We start from the raw sequence: 17849 nt of genomic DNA on the forward strand, positions 1-17849 counted from the left end.
ATAAGTATTCTTCGGTCAGTACCTTTTTCTTCTCGTCGTCTCGAATCAACAGCTTGTGCTTCCGAAAATATCGACCAATTGGCATTTATCTACAACAGGATACAACACCTGTCCTTTTGCTTTGAGCTTGACCTAAAAGTCAAATCCAGCCTCCCTAAATACACCCAAATCCGTACCTGGTTCTGCATTGCCGGCGAGTTGATTCATACCCTAAATTCACAATGCCATTCGCACGCCCCATCAGCTCAATCTTCCAACCTAGACGGATAACTTACCAAAGCTACCAGAGCTCTCCTAAGAGTTGACCAGATACTGTAAGAGTCTGACGATAAGACATCGCTATCTGCTTGAGACGCTGGGGGATGCATTGATAATGCAGCCAATACTGAATCATACTCAGCCCAACATACTGACGACTTCGCAAAGAAACTTACAATGCTCTGCAGCTTCTTTGTATACTCCTATATTGAGACCTACCGATAATGATCGATGCGATCAGTATATGGAGGGCAACATTATGCTGGAGCACAGAACTTACAAGCAACACCCAGATTGAATATAGCCCTTGTGAATGTAGGTTTCAGCTCCAGAGCCCTTCTATATGCATCAACAGCTTCTTCAGAATTACCACCATTCGCTAGAGTCGCTCCCAGTCGATTCCATAACAAATAGTCCTTCAGTACAGTACGTCAGTCCAATGTCTCACACGATTTAGACGCTAATGACTTACATCGGGTCTTTCACCTAAAGCTTCAGTCCAACATCCTCTCGCCTCTTCGTAATTGTCCATCATATAATACAAAGTCCCCAAACCAACCTGGACGTCAGGATCAACGGATTGATTAGATCGATATTGCTCTCTTGCCAGGTTCAGGAATCGCTCCGCCATTGATTGATGCAAGGCCCACGGAGAAGCGTTGGTTTCGGAGAACGTGGATCTAGAAGGTGCGGCGCCTGCATGTTTGGGATGCACGAGGGAAAGGTATTGGTGAAGTACTGTCAGTGCCGCGAGGTCGAGGGATTCGTTGACATATGATATTGCCAGGTTCTGTACAGTATGATAGGTTAGGTAGGTTTAAGATTTCATACAGCCCTGACAGCAATTTCATCATTCAGCGACTTACAGTCAGCATTTCACCCGCAACCCCTTCCTTGCCTTTTACGCCTTCTTGTTCGAGTACCTTACGACCTTCTTCAAAAGCTCGCAAAGCTTGATCTTCCTTTTCATCCATGGCATGTACTCTTCCAAGTAAAGACCAAGCTTCAGTCGCTGAGACATTGAGGATTCCTCTCTCTTGTGCTGTAGAACGACGAACGAAGGATTCCAGCATCAGACCTGCTTCAGAGAGAGATCCGCCAGCGGACAGAATATGATTGGCCGCTGCCCACAGAGCAGCGATATTGGAAGAGTCGTGGATATTTGAGGAAGCTATCAGAAGTCCAAGTCAGTTCATGACAAGAGTGCAAATGGAGGAGAAAAGGGGGCTTTGGTAGAGTCACCGACGGCCGAGTGTGAGTACCCATCACTCACCAAAGTCGTATCCTCTCGATCGAGGAATTCCATCATCTCTGCCTATTCCATCATACTGGTTAAAGTGATCAAATCCGTCAGGCACAGCCAAGTTACCGATATCCATCTGCTCATCAAGGGATGTTTGTCCTACTTCTGGTCTGTTCAGACTCTCATTCAACGTCTCGAAGAGATCATCTTGATCGTTGGTGAACTGTCTCAAGGGTCAGCTTATATACGTCTTACATGTTTTTGACACAGCCAGAGGGTAATCTAGTGATGTATGCTCACCTGTGAGAAATCGCTTTCCCATTCTGCTAGTTTATTCAGTCTCTCTGCTTCAGGTCTCAAGCTTTCCCAGACAGCTTCGAAGTCACCTTTCGGCTCCTGGAGCATATCTTCTACTCCACCTGATTCTTCCACCATCGGTTCTGCTCTCTCCTCTCCTTTGCTGTCACGTTGCTGCTCGCCCAGATCGCTGATATTGGCGGAAGCAGCTTTATAATCTTCTTCTGCTCTTGCGAAGAGGTTTTCCATCTGCTCTTGACTCACCTCTGCATGATTTTGATATTGTGGCTGTTGTTGCAGCTGTGGTTGTTGTGGGATCATACCTTGATACATGGGAGTAAAGGATGGTTGATACCCATATTGAGGAGTATGATTGGGATATCCATTCTGATCATTCGATGGTGGAATATGTGTCATCGGTGCTTGTACGGCTCTACTTTTACCTTTGCTTTGAGAATACGATTGGAAATCATTTGACCAAGCTGAATTCTGTGCTGGAGGAGGAGACATCATCCGCATGGCAGGGGAAGGTTGAGGTCTAGCTTGTATAGCATTTGGGATGGGCGAATGACCATTGGCACGAGCATGTTCCCATTGAGCATCAAAAGCTCGCCCATCAAACTGAGCAGGAGTTGCAGAGATGGGAGGTTGGGCGAGTGCCGCGGAAAGATGAGATAAGTTGAAAGGATGAGGGGTGGCGTGAAGTGAAGTTGAGGGTGATTGATGATTTATAATCTGAGGAGATGGTCGAAAAGCTGAATTGGGATGATTGCTTGGACCCGCAGTAGGTGCTAGTCGATCCTAAAGCATACACTCTGGTTAGTAAAAGAACATCTCTGATCCACCGAGTCAATTACCGAACGGACACGCAAGGAATGGGAAGATTGTACACAATCCGCAAAAGAACTTACTTTGAAAAGACTGTTATCAACACCTTCCCTGTTTGCGACCTGTTTCAATGGATTTGAAGATGTCCCACATTCAGCACCTCCTAGTAGTGATTGCATAGTGATCGTTTACTTGTGTCGTAATGCACGTTTGATACGGAAATCCTTCTGATTTGATTTGACTAACGAGTTGATTGAACATTGGATGAAAGTATCATCCCGCCCGTATGTGTATATACCATTTATTATGGTTAAAATGTAATCCGGCTAATTTAACCGCCGGTTGTGCCGTTTTACTCATACGATGATTCAACCGTTTTGATCCCGCTAATGATTAATTACAAAGATTCATGATGATGCATTGCAGAACTAGATTTAATCAAAGCTGCATTCGCTATGGGATTTCCTCGATCTGCGCCAATGGATTTGCAAAGTTACGACTGGAGATTCAACTAGATTTGCATCTCTGCCTGCCCTTACTTACTACGGCAGACCATCGAGTCCCTTGTATTGAAGCGAACGGGTTTACCAAGAGGTGTACGTAGCTTTCACCGTACTCTGTTTTTATTTGGTGTTTCCCGGCCCGAGAGTTCTTTGCAGACACATGATGAAACTGTCATGGAGTTTCAGTGCGGCTCTACTCTTGGTGATTGGTGTCTCGCTTATCCTGTCCGAACATAGCAGCTTCGTGATAAGTCCTTTTTAGTCCAGTTCTAATCCATCCGTTTGCAGATCATTTCCCTCAAAGCCAGATGAATCTCCATCTTTCAGTCTTTTCCGGTATTCACCATTGACTATCTCTAAGACCCATTCTTCTGTCGTTTGACTGTTAGCTGTCAATCCGCCTCCTAAGGATATGACCACCATGATTAAGCCGACTGTAACTACGAATTTCCAAAATCCACCACCTGCACTTCCTACCTCTTCTTCTTCCCCTTTACCTTTTCTTCTTCCGGGCGAGTTGGCGCTTCTAGCATTCGGATTGTAATTGAAATTGTATTCGTAGGTATATTGGAAATTAGGTGGAGTTTTCCTTCCGAACGGAGTATAATTTTCTGTATGTGGAGCTTGACCTGATCGATGAGCATTTGCATTTGCTGATGTCCATGCTCTGTGTGGACCTTGAGCTGCTCGATGAAGATATGGATCACGTGCTGAAAAAGATGAATGTGATTGGTGACTTGATGATGATCTAGGTGAATGTTGATGAGATGCTTGAGAAGCAGGTATTAATGAAAGATCATATTGTCGTCTGTCAACATAAATGACCATCATCAGCTCAACGTACGTATGATTGAGGAAGCTGACAATCGGTCCTACTCACCGTTTACTATCGTCACCCAAGACTGCATATGCATCGTTGATTTCGTGAAACTTGGCTGTATCACCGCTTTTAGCATCGGGATGATATTGTTTAGATAACTATGAGACACAAAAGCCAAACCCTGTTTAGCACTGATAACGGGGAAGAAGAACAGCTCGTCAAGATAGTAGAGGGGGGGGGGAAGAGGCGTCTCTTACCTCGTAGAAAGAAGCCTTTATTTGTTGTTTAGTAGCGTTCTTAGATAATCGCAAAGCATCATAATGACTTAACCCCCCATGAGTTCTAGCCGATCGTCTGGAAGTGGAAGAGAAAGCTCGTATAGGTAAAGTTGATGATCCAGCTTCTCCAAGGCGAAACGTATTGACCCCATATACAAACCTTGGAAGTTTGAATTGCATCATACCTTGAATCGAGGACTGAGCGGTGAGAATTGGAGAAACGAGTTGAAAATCTTGGATAGATATTAAAAGCGGGATTAGAGAAGGCAGATTAAATCGTTATCAGATCTTTTAAAATGATGGCAGAGATCTCCCAGATCGCAAACTCTGTAATGACGCGCCATGACAATCCCACGTGGGAAATAGGCGTTTTGTCTTCATCCTCCCATGGTAAGGAAACTCATTTGAAACGTCAAAGATATCGCATCCTATATACATTCAGCATCAATTGCTCTTATGGATAAGGACTGTATGGCGCCAGTCCTTGGCTCAATGCAATCAAGAGCGGCACGACATGATGGCTTTCACAGTACGGACTGATGGCGTATATAGCCACCTGTCGAGAGTAGTCATGATTTGGTCCAACAATGCTGTTATTTTGTATAGTCGCATGAAAAGAGGAGAGTCCACGATAGTCCAAATGCTCCAAGACTAAATCATGCACAAGATCATTCCCGTTGCAAATGACTGTGACTCCGAGAGCGGTGCTGGTATTTGAACGAAAGATATTAAGCTTAAGTAGTGCTCACACCGCTTCGGGCCGTTCGGAGTAATTAAGAAGGATGCACCGCCTCATCGCCGAAACATTTTACTCCACCAAAAATATTCCCCTTGCTGTTAGACTGGGGCGGACCAACGCTTCGGTATGAATGGGTTTTGGTTTTGCGATGTGTGCAACTTCATCAAAGGATGTCCGAAGGCCATGTGATGTTCTGCATAGGATGACGACATGCGATAGTCGTCCCCGAGGAGATGAACAGGTATATAAGGAGTCTCAAATTCTTGATCTCGATTGTTCTTCCATTCAACAAAGTCCCAAATTCAAACCAAATCAACCAACTAAGACAATCACCTACCCGAATTTACTATAACCACCTTGATACAACATGTTCACTCAACTCATTCTCTTACCTCTACTTGCTACTCTAGCATTAGCATCACCTATCGCTCGACAATCGACTACCGAAGGAAAGCGTATTCGTTCAATCTCCAATCCTAGTTTGTGCGTCACCGTTCAAAACGGATACGCGGCATACGGTACCAACGTAGCCTTGTCAGGTTGTGGAGACGAAACTTCTTTCACTGAATTTCAATTATTCTCCGCTGTTGGTCCTCAACGAGGCCTAATCCAGTTGATCTCAGATGACAGATACTGTTTAGATGCCGGAGATGAAGTTAATGGAGGCGGTATCACCCTTCAAGGATGTGACGATTCAATAGATTCTCAAATTTTCACTGTAGGAACTACCGGTACAGGTAGTGAACCAAATTTGAGGTTGGCTGTAGGATCAAGTGAATGTAAGTCGTAATCTTCATGATTCTCTTTCTCTCAGGATATATGAAGCTGATTCGGCTGTTCTGTCTGTCTTTTAGCTCAATGTCTTGACGTAGAGAAAGATAGTACTCCAGTCAACGCTAAACCGTATGGATCCGTAAAAGACTTACAAACATGGGAATGCCATGATGCTGATAGCCCTGATGCCGCTCAAGTAAGTTTTCAATACACCATTCTTCCCTTTGTGTGTTTGTATCAAGGAAGGAGGTGCTGGTGCTGACGAATCTTGATGTACTATAGCAATACTTCGAGCTTGTATAATACGGTGATATGGAACGAAATCCGAGGTAAGAAGCGGAATGACAAACTGGCAAAACGATCAATGAAAAGGACATTGTTACTGTAGCATATAGCATGTATCGTAATATGATGCACATTTAGTCATATCTCGCATATGTATCCTTAAGTGATTTCCCACTTACGTGTGCTGTATCAGCGTTTTGGTGCGCGGAACGTAAAACACCGGGAGGCATAAGTACCCTACAAAGTCTGAGAACGGAATCGGACGTTGAGATAGATGTCTGTCACTCAGATAATCGGCTGCAGTTCAAAGGAAAGGATGCTGAGTGTCGACCGCCTCAAATTTTTGACTACCTATAACCTGTCACCTGCCGCAGGCACATATAAGCTTATGCATCGCATTTTACAGTCGATTCGGGGGAAATGTCGAAGTGATTGAACACTGTGTACCTGAAACACATTCCCGTACGCCAAGGTGACTATCCGACCCGATCTGGTGGCTTGTGACGGATGCCGCTTTCCCCTCGAAATCGAACAATTCTTCATGTGAATTTCCCATACAAGCATATATTATCTCCACACTTAAATCACTGATGTATGCACAAACCTATGCGGGTAGATTGTCAGATGTTCATCATCTGATCTTGCCCTCCTTCCTGGTTAACAAGCAGCCCTTGAATAGGACCCGCTTTGAAACCACTTCTTTCGTTCACAAAGGCCCAAGTCCCTCAAATTGTTCCCGCACATCGCCTACTGTCTTTGTCTGAATTTTGAAGGTCCTAGTGCAGATGTGATTCTCTGTATCAGAAATTCGTGCTTAGAATTACTGCACTGAGAGAGGACAAGGGACAATCTGCCTAATCAATACTAAGTTCAATTCATCGCTTAATGTTTCAGGTAGATACAAGTCATATGTCTCATACGGGATACAACGATAGTTAGCAGGGCTTGATCACTACCGACAGATTTTGAGTCAAAGTAGGAATCGCCTTACGAGAATCAGTGACGTGGGTGTTTCGTGAGCGTCTTAAAGGGTTACTTGCCCGTAACTTCCAACTACATGGCGAGTTGAGTCATATTAGGTCACAGTCCAACTCATGGCACAAGGGGCGACATCAGGACTGCTGTCAAGGTCACCAAAATCAAGAGGTGAGAGGTGATGTTTAGCGATGAGGTTTGTCGATGATCTCTGAACATTTTTACGATACTTGCAGAAGACTTATAAATTGACAAGAATTCACTCTTTTCCCCATGTCTTGACATGATTTCAATCAGTAATCTTTCAGAGAACGACCATAACAATAGGTCAAGCCATTTCCAGGCATAACGCAAGTCAAATTAAGTATACATATCGAGTAATGTTGCCTTGGGTATTACCTGTCGTTCTCTTTGCCCTGTCCACTAAAATAGTGAGGGCAGACAATGCTTTTGCTGGATGTTTCTCCATCTTACCTTCAGCGACTACACAAGTAACAGGTACTTATGCTTCAGCGTCAGATTGTGATGTACGTGTCTCCGTCTTCATTCGTCTCCCTCGTCTCCCTTGTCCTTCCTTCAACCTCTCTGATCTTCTAGTTTATATCAGAGCCAAAGCCTCGATTTACAGTACAGAGCTGACTTTCAAAGTTTCATAGACAGCATGCCCCAACAACAAACATTCATTCTATCAAAAATCATCACAAAATTGTTATTGTACAGATAAATATCCTTCCGAGCAATATTTTCAGTCTGGAACAGCGGACAGTTGTGGCGATCCAACTTATTATGATGCTCGTATCACTCATACTTCTTTCGTCTGGCGACCCACTTGTTATTCTACTGCTCCATCAGGAATCACTTTTAGTACTTTGACTGGACCTGATACATGCTTGAAAAACTGTGGGTCGTCTTTAGGAGCTACGTTCTACGTCAGCAGTGCTGTAAGTGTCAATCAATCACTTGAACATCGACATTACTGTCTTCTGCTAGGTATGATATAAATGGACTAATGATTGGATACTCGACCTTTTTGGAATATAGAATGGAAATTATCAATGTGGGTGCGGTGAGCCTACCAGTTTTGGAACGACCGCCGCTTGCGGTCCTGGAACCTACTTTGTGAGCCCTCAATTCAGATTCGTATCATCAAAGTGGGGCTGATCGAGTGTCTCCAGTACTACTATCATACAGCAGCTCAGGCTTCTCAAGGTCTCAGCAGGAAAAGGCGATTGGAGGAGGAAAGAAGGAGGAAAATACCTCAATATTGTCCTTCGGGTTTCAGTGCATGTTTAGTGAATGGTGTCCAAGGCGCATACGAGGTCAGTACATCTGTATCTCAACAGAAATGACATCGAAGGCTAATCCGCTCTATGGGAATAGTGCATCGATTCGAATACCGAACTTGAAGCTTGTGGTGGATGTCTTCACGGTACGATTGATGGAAACAATTCGACTGTAGGACAAGAGTGAGTCATGTATACAAGAATCAATTTCTCGACTAAGGCACTGACGCGATGGAATCAGCTGCACGACTATGGGAGCAGCTTTGGGTGCTACAACATGTTATAACGGTCGATGTGAAGCATACAAGTGCAAGTATGGTTATTCACTTGTTAATCAACAATGTGTATTGCGATCCACATCTTCCAAAATCGCAAAACCGAAGATGAACACTAAGAAACATCACAAAGATCATTTATAGAATTGGACATACGGCTTAGATGATTATCTTTCGTTGGTTTCCGCATCGATAAAGGACAATGTTTTGCATGGCATGAGACAATTTTGGGTGTCTTCTTAGCGTTTATAAATTCAATACTCGTTACAGATGTAGCTATATAGATTACAGCTTTCCGGTCAAGCGCCATGTCTCTCGATACTTAACACAGTATAGCTTTGTGGGTCATCTATCAAGATGATTGTCTCGAGATTGATGATGACGAGTGAAGGTTGAGCACACTGAACTCACTTGGAATTGATTGCATTGCGTAGAGTCTAATTAGCTGTTGAACGCTCGGAAGTATTCCCTCAATGTTGACCAGGTATTAGCGATCGATTATCGATTACATGTGCCTGAGCAATTGTCATCCGAACATCGCCTTTGAATCGCTACTAAATGGGGAGCTCACAGCCATGAGACCGACGCTATACGTATTGATCTACACGTATCCGATACATGATTCCGCCATGCACAGCAGTGGTGTACTCTCACTATGCGTAGGATAGGAAATTTGAATCGACGGATCCTCAAAGTACGTGCGGTGTTGTGGTCCGCTTTTCTTCTCGTCGCGTTTCTGGATGACCGCGAGGTCGGCCCAAACCTGTTTTGAGCGGTGTGAGCTGAATACAACTGAAGCGGTCCATACTCCAGACACTGCATGAGGTCATGCTATGAGAATCACCATGAACGAAGACTTCGAAAGGTCAATATTGTGAGCCTCATGATATGGCTAAATCCATGGCGAAAAAGGTATAAATTGGCCGTATTTCCAGTTCTCTGTCTTGTTCCAATTCACAACACAAAATCAACATCCAACATCCAACATCTAACATCCAAAGCGACACAACTCTATCCAGAAATCCACAAGCCATTACCACTGGATTCATACAATCACAATTTTCACTATGATCTCTACCTTATTGTTACTTCCTTTATTATCCGGATTGGCTCTTGCAGCTCCAACACCTATGCCTACTACACCTCACCTCGAATCTAGGGGTTCAGGACCTGGATCACGTATTCGATCAATATCCAACCCAGATCTTTGCGTAACTGTTCAAAATGGTTTTGCAGGTAACGGAGCTAGAATAGCTTTGTCAGATTGTTGGGATGATCAAGAAACATTTGCAAAATTGCAACAATGGTCAGTTATAGGTCCTCAAACTGGTCAAGTAGATTTGATATGGCATACAGATCTCTGTCTTGATGCTGGAGATCAGACTAATGGTGCAGAAGTGACCGTTTCAAGATGTGGTGAAGGTCAAAGACAATCATGGGACATCGAAAGTCTTGACGATGGGAAATTCAGATTTAAAATCAACGATCAATCTTGTAAGTTGCACCGTGCCACCGCCCACCCCAGGTGGATATAGCAATTTTGTGCTAACGAGAGCCTGCACATTACCTTTTAGCTCAATGTCTAGATGTAATCAAAGATAGTACATCAAGCTATAACAAACCATATATTTCGGTTAAAGACCTTCAAATGTGGGAATGTCATCCCGACGATCATCCTGATATCTCTCAAGTAAGTCAAACGCTCCTTCCTGCCATTATCAAAGACTGTGTACTGATATTCAATCGCCTGCAGCAATACTTTGAGCTCTTCTAGTCCCCTTTTCTTCAATTGAGGACTGGTTAGACCCTTGGCCTTCAGAAAGAGCCTGTTCCTTATTATTGCTTGGAATAAGCCTAACGGGCATTGGATCAATTCAATCTGTATATTCTGTATCTGATGTAGCATGAATACGACGCATTGATCGAATGCCTCTGACCGTCTGACGAAGACAAACCCTGTCCCGAGAGACTATGTATCGAAGAAATTTCTTTCTGTTTCCCATTCATTGGAATCCATGGCAACCGCTTCCTGGTTGTGATGGTCTCGGTTAAATTCCGGATACCATTTCAGCCGATAGAGTCAGGTCGTCGATTACAAAAAAACGCTTGAGTCAGAACTCGCCATTCAAGATCAACTTGACTCTTATGGTTGGGTCTCGAGTCAACCGCTTTACTTCATATTTCTTCTACGTCCTCCCTATCTGTCCTTTGTATATTCAGCTCCTTCATATCATCTTACCAAATCCATACACTTCATGTCGGTCCGTTCTCCCAATCCGGTCATCGCATCCCCTCGGGTGCTTGATCTGCTGGACCATCTTCATGGCCTTTCAACATTCCAAGAAGCGCAAATTACCTCTGAGAGCTATAGACAAAAAGATGGATTTGATGACCTGATGAGAGACAAATTTATCGCTCTCGATCAAGATAAATGTTGGTTCGTATATCAACTGTTGCTTAGCAATAGATCTAGGTATGTCGTAGAGGTAAGTAAAACCCTACTGTCACCATCTTTAACACGGATAACAGACAACATTTGGTTGAACTGTATCGCCAAAAGTCCAGTATCGCCACAAGGTAATAAACCTCTGACAGTGTGAAATTGCGCTTAGGCAGGAACATCGTTCGGGGTATCAACAATATACCTTTCTCTAGCTGTATCGCAAAACTTGAAATCCCTTGGACTGGATGCGAGTCAAGGTAAAATAATAGCAACGGAAAATGAAGCAACAAAAGCTATTCGAGCAAAAGAATGGTGGAATCAAGCCGGGAAAGATGTCGAAGAATTGATTGATTTGAGACAAGGGGATTTGAGAGAAACTCTGAAGACTCATTTACCCGAAAAAATAGATTTATTACTTCTTGACAGTAAGTTCTGTCTCAATCTTTCTCTGCCTACGCATCCATATTGAGGCTACCATACTGACTGCTCGTTACACGATATTTTTAGTATGGTGCCCTCTTGCTCTTCCAACTTTACAACTAGTTCAACCCAATCTTCATTCAGGATCAGTAGTCATAATCGATAATATAGTAGGATCGGCAGATAGATATAAAGATCTGATCGAATATCTTCGTGATGGAAAGAACGATTTTAGGAATCTCACAATACCGTATAATAAGGGATTGGGGATGAGTGTATATATGGGTAAACGATGAGTGAGTATCCAGACCGTCTCAGCCAGACTCCACGACCAAATGACTCCAAAGGGGAGGACTACAAGTGCAGGATATGCTGAAGAAATGGGATGAAGATCGTCACAGTACATAGCTGAGATAGAGTGCATGCTTTGCCAAGACATATACTGGGAGCAAAGACCGTACAATCTGCGATAGGACAAGGAATATTCGTCAGCAGATTATTTGCAAAGTCAGACAAAGGCAAGAGCGGTAAGCATGAAAGAATCAGAGCCATGGAAGATGAGACGAGTGACGTCAAGTTGGCATGATGTAATATATGTCAATCAGAGAGAGCTGGATATGCGGTCATCATTGTTTGGATACTAACGATTGAAAGAAGGGAACTGTATACTAGAGAGAACTCACAAGCCTAAGAGGCTAGTGATATGAGGGGAACACTGTAGCTGACGTGTCAAGAAGCATGAACAACGTCAGCTTAAAACTTATAAACATTGATCATAAACATTATCGATAGGAAGATTGGATCATATAAACACCCCGTGTTTGGTCTTCAAGAACACTCAACGAAAAGACAACGCGAGTCTGAGATAAGATATGCGAATAGTATAATCATATCCAAAAACGATCGAATTTCTTGCCTTTTCTATAAGGATATATGGAACATATGACTCACAGCTCGCACGACAGTTATGCGTTAGGTGATGTATGCAATCGATCCTCCTATTGAATTCATATTTGTTGTCAGTATCTTTCTTTCTGTTCAAGACATTGTACTGCGATCAAATGGTGGAATTGTGAGAAAGGAAAAGGGAAGAACGAAAAATCAGAATCTAGACAGTTTATATAAGAACTCTCATGGTATAACTAGAGTATATTTAAACACGCTTTATATATTCTGTTCTCATCATGGACTCTCATTGTGTTGCTTTGTAGCTGTCCTCGTCGAAAAAGGTAGCAGATCACTCACCGAATACAAGCTGAATACACAAAAATCGGGATGTACTGTAGGAGAGTGGGAAATTGAACAGAAGAAGGGAAGATATTCTTCTACTCATGTTATATATAGTGTTACAATTAAAGCACTGTTCTCTTATTCGACAATCGCCCATGCTACTGCATACGAAACAAGACGGTCAAAGCGACAGTGGTGATGTCATTTTCACCATAAAGGGATGAAACATAGCTACCCCTCAAAACATCATTCATCATCATCACCGTGAGACAAGCTCAGATGCTCTATTCCCCCTCGCAGCTTGATTCGCAACTTCTACTGTTGCCAGGCAACTAAAGTGTCACTCATCATACAAACTGCGCCACAAGAAACGGTATACATGAAAATCATACTGTATCAGTGGTTAAGATCCCAATAATGTCACACATCAAATCATAAGTCCCAAGTCACCCAAAATAAACGCGGTCAAGTCACGACACCATGTCACCCTCTTGATCACTTTCTACTCCTGGTCGCTCTACTAACAGCCACCGGAACACCACTCTTACTTTCCTCTTTCTTGTTACTCGCTGCAACGATTCTTTTCTTAGGTTTTTCTTGTTCTTCTTCAACAGTTTCATCATTCTCCTTGTTCGCAACTTTCTTTCTTGAAGGAGCTGATACTTTGTCTTTCGAGGATGCTTCAGTCGTTTTACTTGTCGATGTGGTAGACTTCTTACCTCTTGAGGAAGTTGAATGGACTTTCTCTTCTTCAATGATTTGTTCAGGTAATTGAGCTAAGGGCCTCTTACTTCTTGAAGGTTTGGATATTTCCTTTTCTGTTTCCTCTTCTGCAACTTTACGAACAGCTCTAGATGAGGTGGATTTGTTTCTCGTTGTTTTTACTGGTTCTGATATCGGTTGTGGTTGTTCTTCAGGTTCAGCTGTAGTCCTAGCCCTTGTAGATCTTGATCTACTTGTTGTAGCTCTTGAAGGAGCAGATGCTGGTTCAGGATCAACGGAAGCGGTCCTTTTAGCTCGAGTTGGTTTTGAAGTCGACTCTTCACTTTCAGTCACTTCTGCCGCTTTTCGGCTTCGAGACGGTTTAGGTTTCATTTCAAGTGTCAAAGACCTGACAACCTTGGTTGCAGTCATTTTTCGCGCTGGGATTTTACTGGTCGCACTAGCTGCTGCTTTAGCAGGGATTGTGGCAAAAGTGGCAACGCTATCATCTTCTTTTTGGGTGGAAACAATACCACGAGCGCGGGATGCGGTAGACGTTGAGGAGGAAGTAGAGGCTGTTGGACGAGGGAGCTTTGATTCAGCTTCCGGTTTGCTAGTGATAGGCTTGACCTCAACGGGTCGTTCAATCTTCCTAGGTCGTCTTATTTCTACCTGCTCGACTTCTTCCTCCTCCTCGTCCTCTTCTTCTTCCTCCTGCTCTGCTTCCTCTGCTTTTTCCTGCTCTGTCTCCTCCATGGTTACTACTATAACATCTTCTGTTTGATCCAAGTCCTCTTGTTCTTCTTCAAACATCTCACCCACACCTTCAAATTCAGGAGTTTGGGCGACTTTAGGCACCTGGAACATATCTCTCATTCCGATGAAATTGGGTGTAGAAGGGATGATGGGTTGTCTCATCATTTCCCTTACTCCTGCTAATGAAGGTGAAGCTTGCTGTTTGGGTGTAGCAGGGAAAAGTGTCCGCAAACCTGACAGATCTGGGGTCTTGGCTGGAAGATTAGGTTGAAGCATCTCTCTTGAAACCGTGTATAAGGGGGTGGAGGGTGAAGAAGGAGTCTCATATTCAGGCGAAGAAGGTAATTTGATTTCGATTTCTTCAGCTGTTTCGTTATCTTCTAGACGAGACGTTGATCCACTTGGGGATTCAGCAATTGGATCTTCTTTTCTAATTTTAGGGAAGATAGGAGTTTTTGGACCTTTCCCTTCTATTCTTCTAGGATTGACGCTCCAAGAATTTGTCTGCGGTAATTCATGTCTACTTGGCGTTGATGGAAGAGCAAATCCAACGGTGAATCTCCTATCAGCCTTTTTGGTAGATTGTTGACGCATCTTATTGAGTCGGTGTTTGAGATCATCCATTGGTGTACCAGGAACTACTCTTGCTTGATCCGATTGTTCAGCCATTTCAGCTTCTGGCGATGTTGGAGCCAGTGCAGGATGAGAAGGAGTTGACATCAAGTCGGAAAGCCTGGTCTCCATCACAGGATTCTTGAACCCGCTGGCGGGAGGAGCAGGAAGCTGTCGAGGTGTAGCAAGGGACTCTCTTCGTCGTTTGGCCTACATTATATGTAAGCTTTGGATACCACGAATGTGCAGGCGGAAGTGGAAGAGGAGTGACATACTTCAGCTCGAGCAGCTTCTGATTTGACTGGAGTCATGAAAACCTTCTTCTCTGCTACATGCTCTTCTTGTTCTTTCGGTTGGTCTGATGCAGACAGGACGACTCTGCGAGATGGTTTACCCATTGATCCGAGTGGTGCCGGAGTGGGCCTGAGTGAGTTTGGCGTTGCTGGGAGACGCTCAAATCGAACTGGAGGTCCACCAATACCCGCCAATGATCGGCGGGGTTGTTTGAGTATGTGCCGTTGGGTCTGTGGTGTGAAGAATGTGGCCGAGAGAGGTCGTCGCTAAATAGCAGAATTGTCAGCCTTGACTCAAATGGATGCTTCGACGGGCTTACAGGGTGAGGTGTACCAGGAAGGGACATGGTCTCATCTTGGTCAGCCTCTCCCTCGTCTTCGTGGGGAAGCTCTTCGGAGTGAATGTCTTCAACCGAAATATCGGCGGGAAGGTTGACCGCTTCTTCATATTCCTCATACTGGCCCTCTCCTTGCGCTTCTTCCTCGATGTCTTCCATCTCTTCACCTTCATCCTGGTCTTTGTCTTCCTCGCCTTCAAGATATAGATCATTATTCATATACTCTTCTTCCGCGTTTGGGTCGACAGGGGAGAACTGATTGACACCTTGACCACCAGGCTAAATATCACCTGTTATCAGCCGGCTTCATATACTATCGACACTGTACTCACGATATCCAAAGAGATATCGGCCTCTAGTGAATCTCCACTAGAGTTTGATTCAAAGGAAACTTCAGCAGTACCATCTTCCTGAATCCATTTTGGTTCTCCGTCATTAGCCAATTGTTCTTGCTGGGCCGCCTCAGGGTCCTCAGAAGTATCTTCCCCGTTCTCGGGGTCATGTCTGATAATAGGAGATTCAGAAATAGGATTGATACTTCTTCTACCTGCCTTATTCTTTGGACTGATACTTTTTCTCCTGATTTCGACATCCCCTGACTCGATCGCACCTTCGACTCCTGATGCTCTAGACTCTTGCCATACTTTCCTAGCTGAGCGGAGAAGCAAGGCCTTACGCAGCGTGGCTGGTCCTTTAGGAGTAGACATAGCTACACGAGCTGGGATGGGTGTGGAACTAGCCTTTTCGGCCGATGGAGTAGAAGGTGGGTTGTACGGTGTGTCTGCTGGCATAGGAAGTGGTACAGATCGTGGCGTTTTAGGTGGGGTCGCTGGTGTTGGAGTATCTTTCGATACTGGAGACGTTGAGGTTGTCTCTGGATCTGCAGGTTGAATCGTTTGATTCCCGGTTTGTTTACGAGTCCGAGCTACAGCACTGGTATTACGCAAAGCAGCTTTACGAGCCGGTTGAGGTGTCATGAATGCATTCTCGTGGACAGGCTATTTTCATTGAGTCAGATGGTACGATGTGCGATGCGTGACTAGCTTACCTTAATAGCGATATTGGCGTTTTCAATAACGGTTTCTCCCTCTTCTTCGTTTACTTCAAGGTAAACCATATCTCCTTCATCCCCGTCGGCTATGTCCAACACTGATTCTTCAATCTCTTCATCTTGCTCTTGGGGAACTTCTTCACTGAGTTTAGACTTTCCATTCAATTTAGCAGGAGTACCCATACCACCCAAACCGAGGGAACTGGCTCGTCGATTCTTGATAGGTGAAAGAGGAACAAAGGTTTTACCCTCTGGTACGAGCGAAAGTCGGTGGGATGCACGTCTTCGGATTGGGTGACCCTTTGGAGAGCCAGATGCAGGCTGTTTAGCAGGTGATGGTGCCATTGCGTGGAGTTTAGTGGTTTGAACAGCAGGGGAGAAAGGAATAGGCGATTCTGACGATCCGCCATATTCAAATCGGAAAGGTTTCTTTCGGATAGTGATTATATCTCCATCAGAGAGAGAGATATCGGTGGGTGGTTTATATGTTATTGGTGAACCTTCATTGGCTTTGTGAAGAAGACCATTGGTACCCTTGACGTGAAGTACAGCCTGAGAGTATGAGGATAAGTGAAGTTCTATGTGAATTGAGTGATCGAAATCGATACTTACCTTGCCAGATACAGCATCGAAGATGATCTCACAGTGGAGCTTGGAGACGTCAGAGTAGTATAACCGAACCTACATTTCCTTTGGTAAGCTAAAAACTGCATAATTGTGCGGAATGATCTTACGTCGCAATCATAATCACTAGCCGGAGAGAATTGATCGTCAGCTACGATAGTTTTGCGAAAACGTGCTTAGTGTAGCTCACCGTCCAAATGTTATTCTTTCAGCATCCAATGGGATGGTCTGTACGTCTCCACCTCCCTTCCTCTTCATCAAAGTGAGTTTACCGAAAGTGACCGGAGGAGGTCCCGATGGCATTGGTGATCCGTCTCTCTCCCATTCTGACATGACGATTTCGCGACTTGAGTCAATGTTGCTATTGTATTGCCGAAGTGTCGAAGTGTTGAGGAGTCGGAATGTGCTATTTCAAGACGATGGTTAGTAGTACAGTGAATGAGAAATTGAAATGCTATCGAAATGATTTGAGTTGAATCAGATGAGTGACTTGTTTATGTTTGTTTTTCTTTTTTATTGGCAAGTTGATTGATTCCATCATGTCAACAATCAGGCGCGTGCAGTAAGTGGCATATTCCTTATTAAAACCCCCCAGCTTAAATGGGAACACGTTTTACGTAAGTAACTCCCAACATTTTCTATCTGTGAGATCGGTGATGGCCGATCATTGGTAGTTCCTTTCGTAATCTTCTCCCGCGTGGTGAATGTTATTTCCCCCCTAATTCGGTCATCACGCACTTGTGGGTATAACGTAGAGACCATCGCCCATGCAGTGACAATCTTCACCGCTATCTAAAAATATCACTTGATAGATACATTACC

At 44.1% G+C, this 17849-nt stretch overlaps 7 protein-coding genes across 7 annotated transcripts; 4 read left to right on the forward strand and 3 right to left on the reverse strand.

Annotated features, from left to right (window-relative positions):
• Positions 1-132: 132 nt before the first annotated feature.
• IL334_000519 (uncharacterized protein) lies at positions 133-2805 on the reverse strand (the record flags this gene model as incomplete). Its single annotated transcript, XM_062932285.1, has 9 exons — positions 133-210; positions 276-385; positions 435-473; positions 539-674; positions 731-1048; positions 1125-1429; positions 1532-1724; positions 1802-2599; positions 2710-2805. 9 exons carry the CDS (start codon positions 2803-2805, stop codon positions 133-135), a joined length of 2073 nt encoding a protein of 690 aa, XP_062788336.1.
• Positions 2806-3387: 582 nt separating this feature from the next.
• On the reverse strand, positions 3388-4410 carry IL334_000520 (uncharacterized protein; the record flags this gene model as incomplete). Its single annotated transcript, XM_062932286.1, has 3 exons — positions 3388-3937; positions 4010-4107; positions 4207-4410. The coding sequence occupies 3 exons, from the start codon at positions 4408-4410 to the stop codon at positions 3388-3390; spliced, it is 852 nt and encodes a 283-aa protein (XP_062788337.1).
• A 923-nt stretch (positions 4411-5333) lies between these two features.
• IL334_000521 (uncharacterized protein) lies at positions 5334-6043 on the forward strand (the record flags this gene model as incomplete). The annotated part of the gene is made up of 3 exons (XM_062932287.1): positions 5334-5745; positions 5821-5936; positions 6023-6043. 3 exons carry the CDS (start codon positions 5334-5336, stop codon positions 6041-6043), a joined length of 549 nt encoding a protein of 182 aa, XP_062788338.1.
• A 1337-nt stretch (positions 6044-7380) lies between these two features.
• On the forward strand, positions 7381-8702 carry IL334_000522 (uncharacterized protein; the record flags this gene model as incomplete). Its single annotated transcript, XM_062932288.1, has 6 exons — positions 7381-7527; positions 7657-7941; positions 8042-8119; positions 8176-8319; positions 8381-8466; positions 8525-8702. 6 exons carry the CDS (start codon positions 7381-7383, stop codon positions 8700-8702), a joined length of 918 nt encoding a protein of 305 aa, XP_062788339.1.
• Positions 8703-9625: 923 nt separating this feature from the next.
• Positions 9626-10332, forward strand: IL334_000523 (uncharacterized protein; the record flags this gene model as incomplete). Its single annotated transcript, XM_062932289.1, has 3 exons — positions 9626-10052; positions 10133-10248; positions 10312-10332. The coding sequence occupies 3 exons, from the start codon at positions 9626-9628 to the stop codon at positions 10330-10332; spliced, it is 564 nt and encodes a 187-aa protein (XP_062788340.1).
• A 481-nt stretch (positions 10333-10813) lies between these two features.
• IL334_000524 (uncharacterized protein) lies at positions 10814-11717 on the forward strand (the record flags this gene model as incomplete). Its single annotated transcript, XM_062932290.1, has 3 exons — positions 10814-11044; positions 11171-11426; positions 11509-11717. 3 exons carry the CDS (start codon positions 10814-10816, stop codon positions 11715-11717), a joined length of 696 nt encoding a protein of 231 aa, XP_062788341.1.
• Positions 11718-13146: 1429 nt separating this feature from the next.
• IL334_000525 (uncharacterized protein) lies at positions 13147-17360 on the reverse strand (the record flags this gene model as incomplete). The annotated part of the gene is made up of 8 exons (XM_062932291.1): positions 13147-14931; positions 14997-15281; positions 15335-15631; positions 15685-16350; positions 16401-16955; positions 17016-17084; positions 17138-17153; positions 17218-17360. 8 exons carry the CDS (start codon positions 17358-17360, stop codon positions 13147-13149), a joined length of 3816 nt encoding a protein of 1271 aa, XP_062788342.1.
• Between the last annotated feature and the right edge of the window lie 489 nt (positions 17361-17849).

This window comes from Kwoniella shivajii, chromosome 1, assembly GCF_035658355.1.
Source record: "Kwoniella shivajii chromosome 1, complete sequence".
NCBI lineage: Eukaryota > Fungi > Basidiomycota > Tremellomycetes > Tremellales > Cryptococcaceae > Kwoniella > Kwoniella shivajii.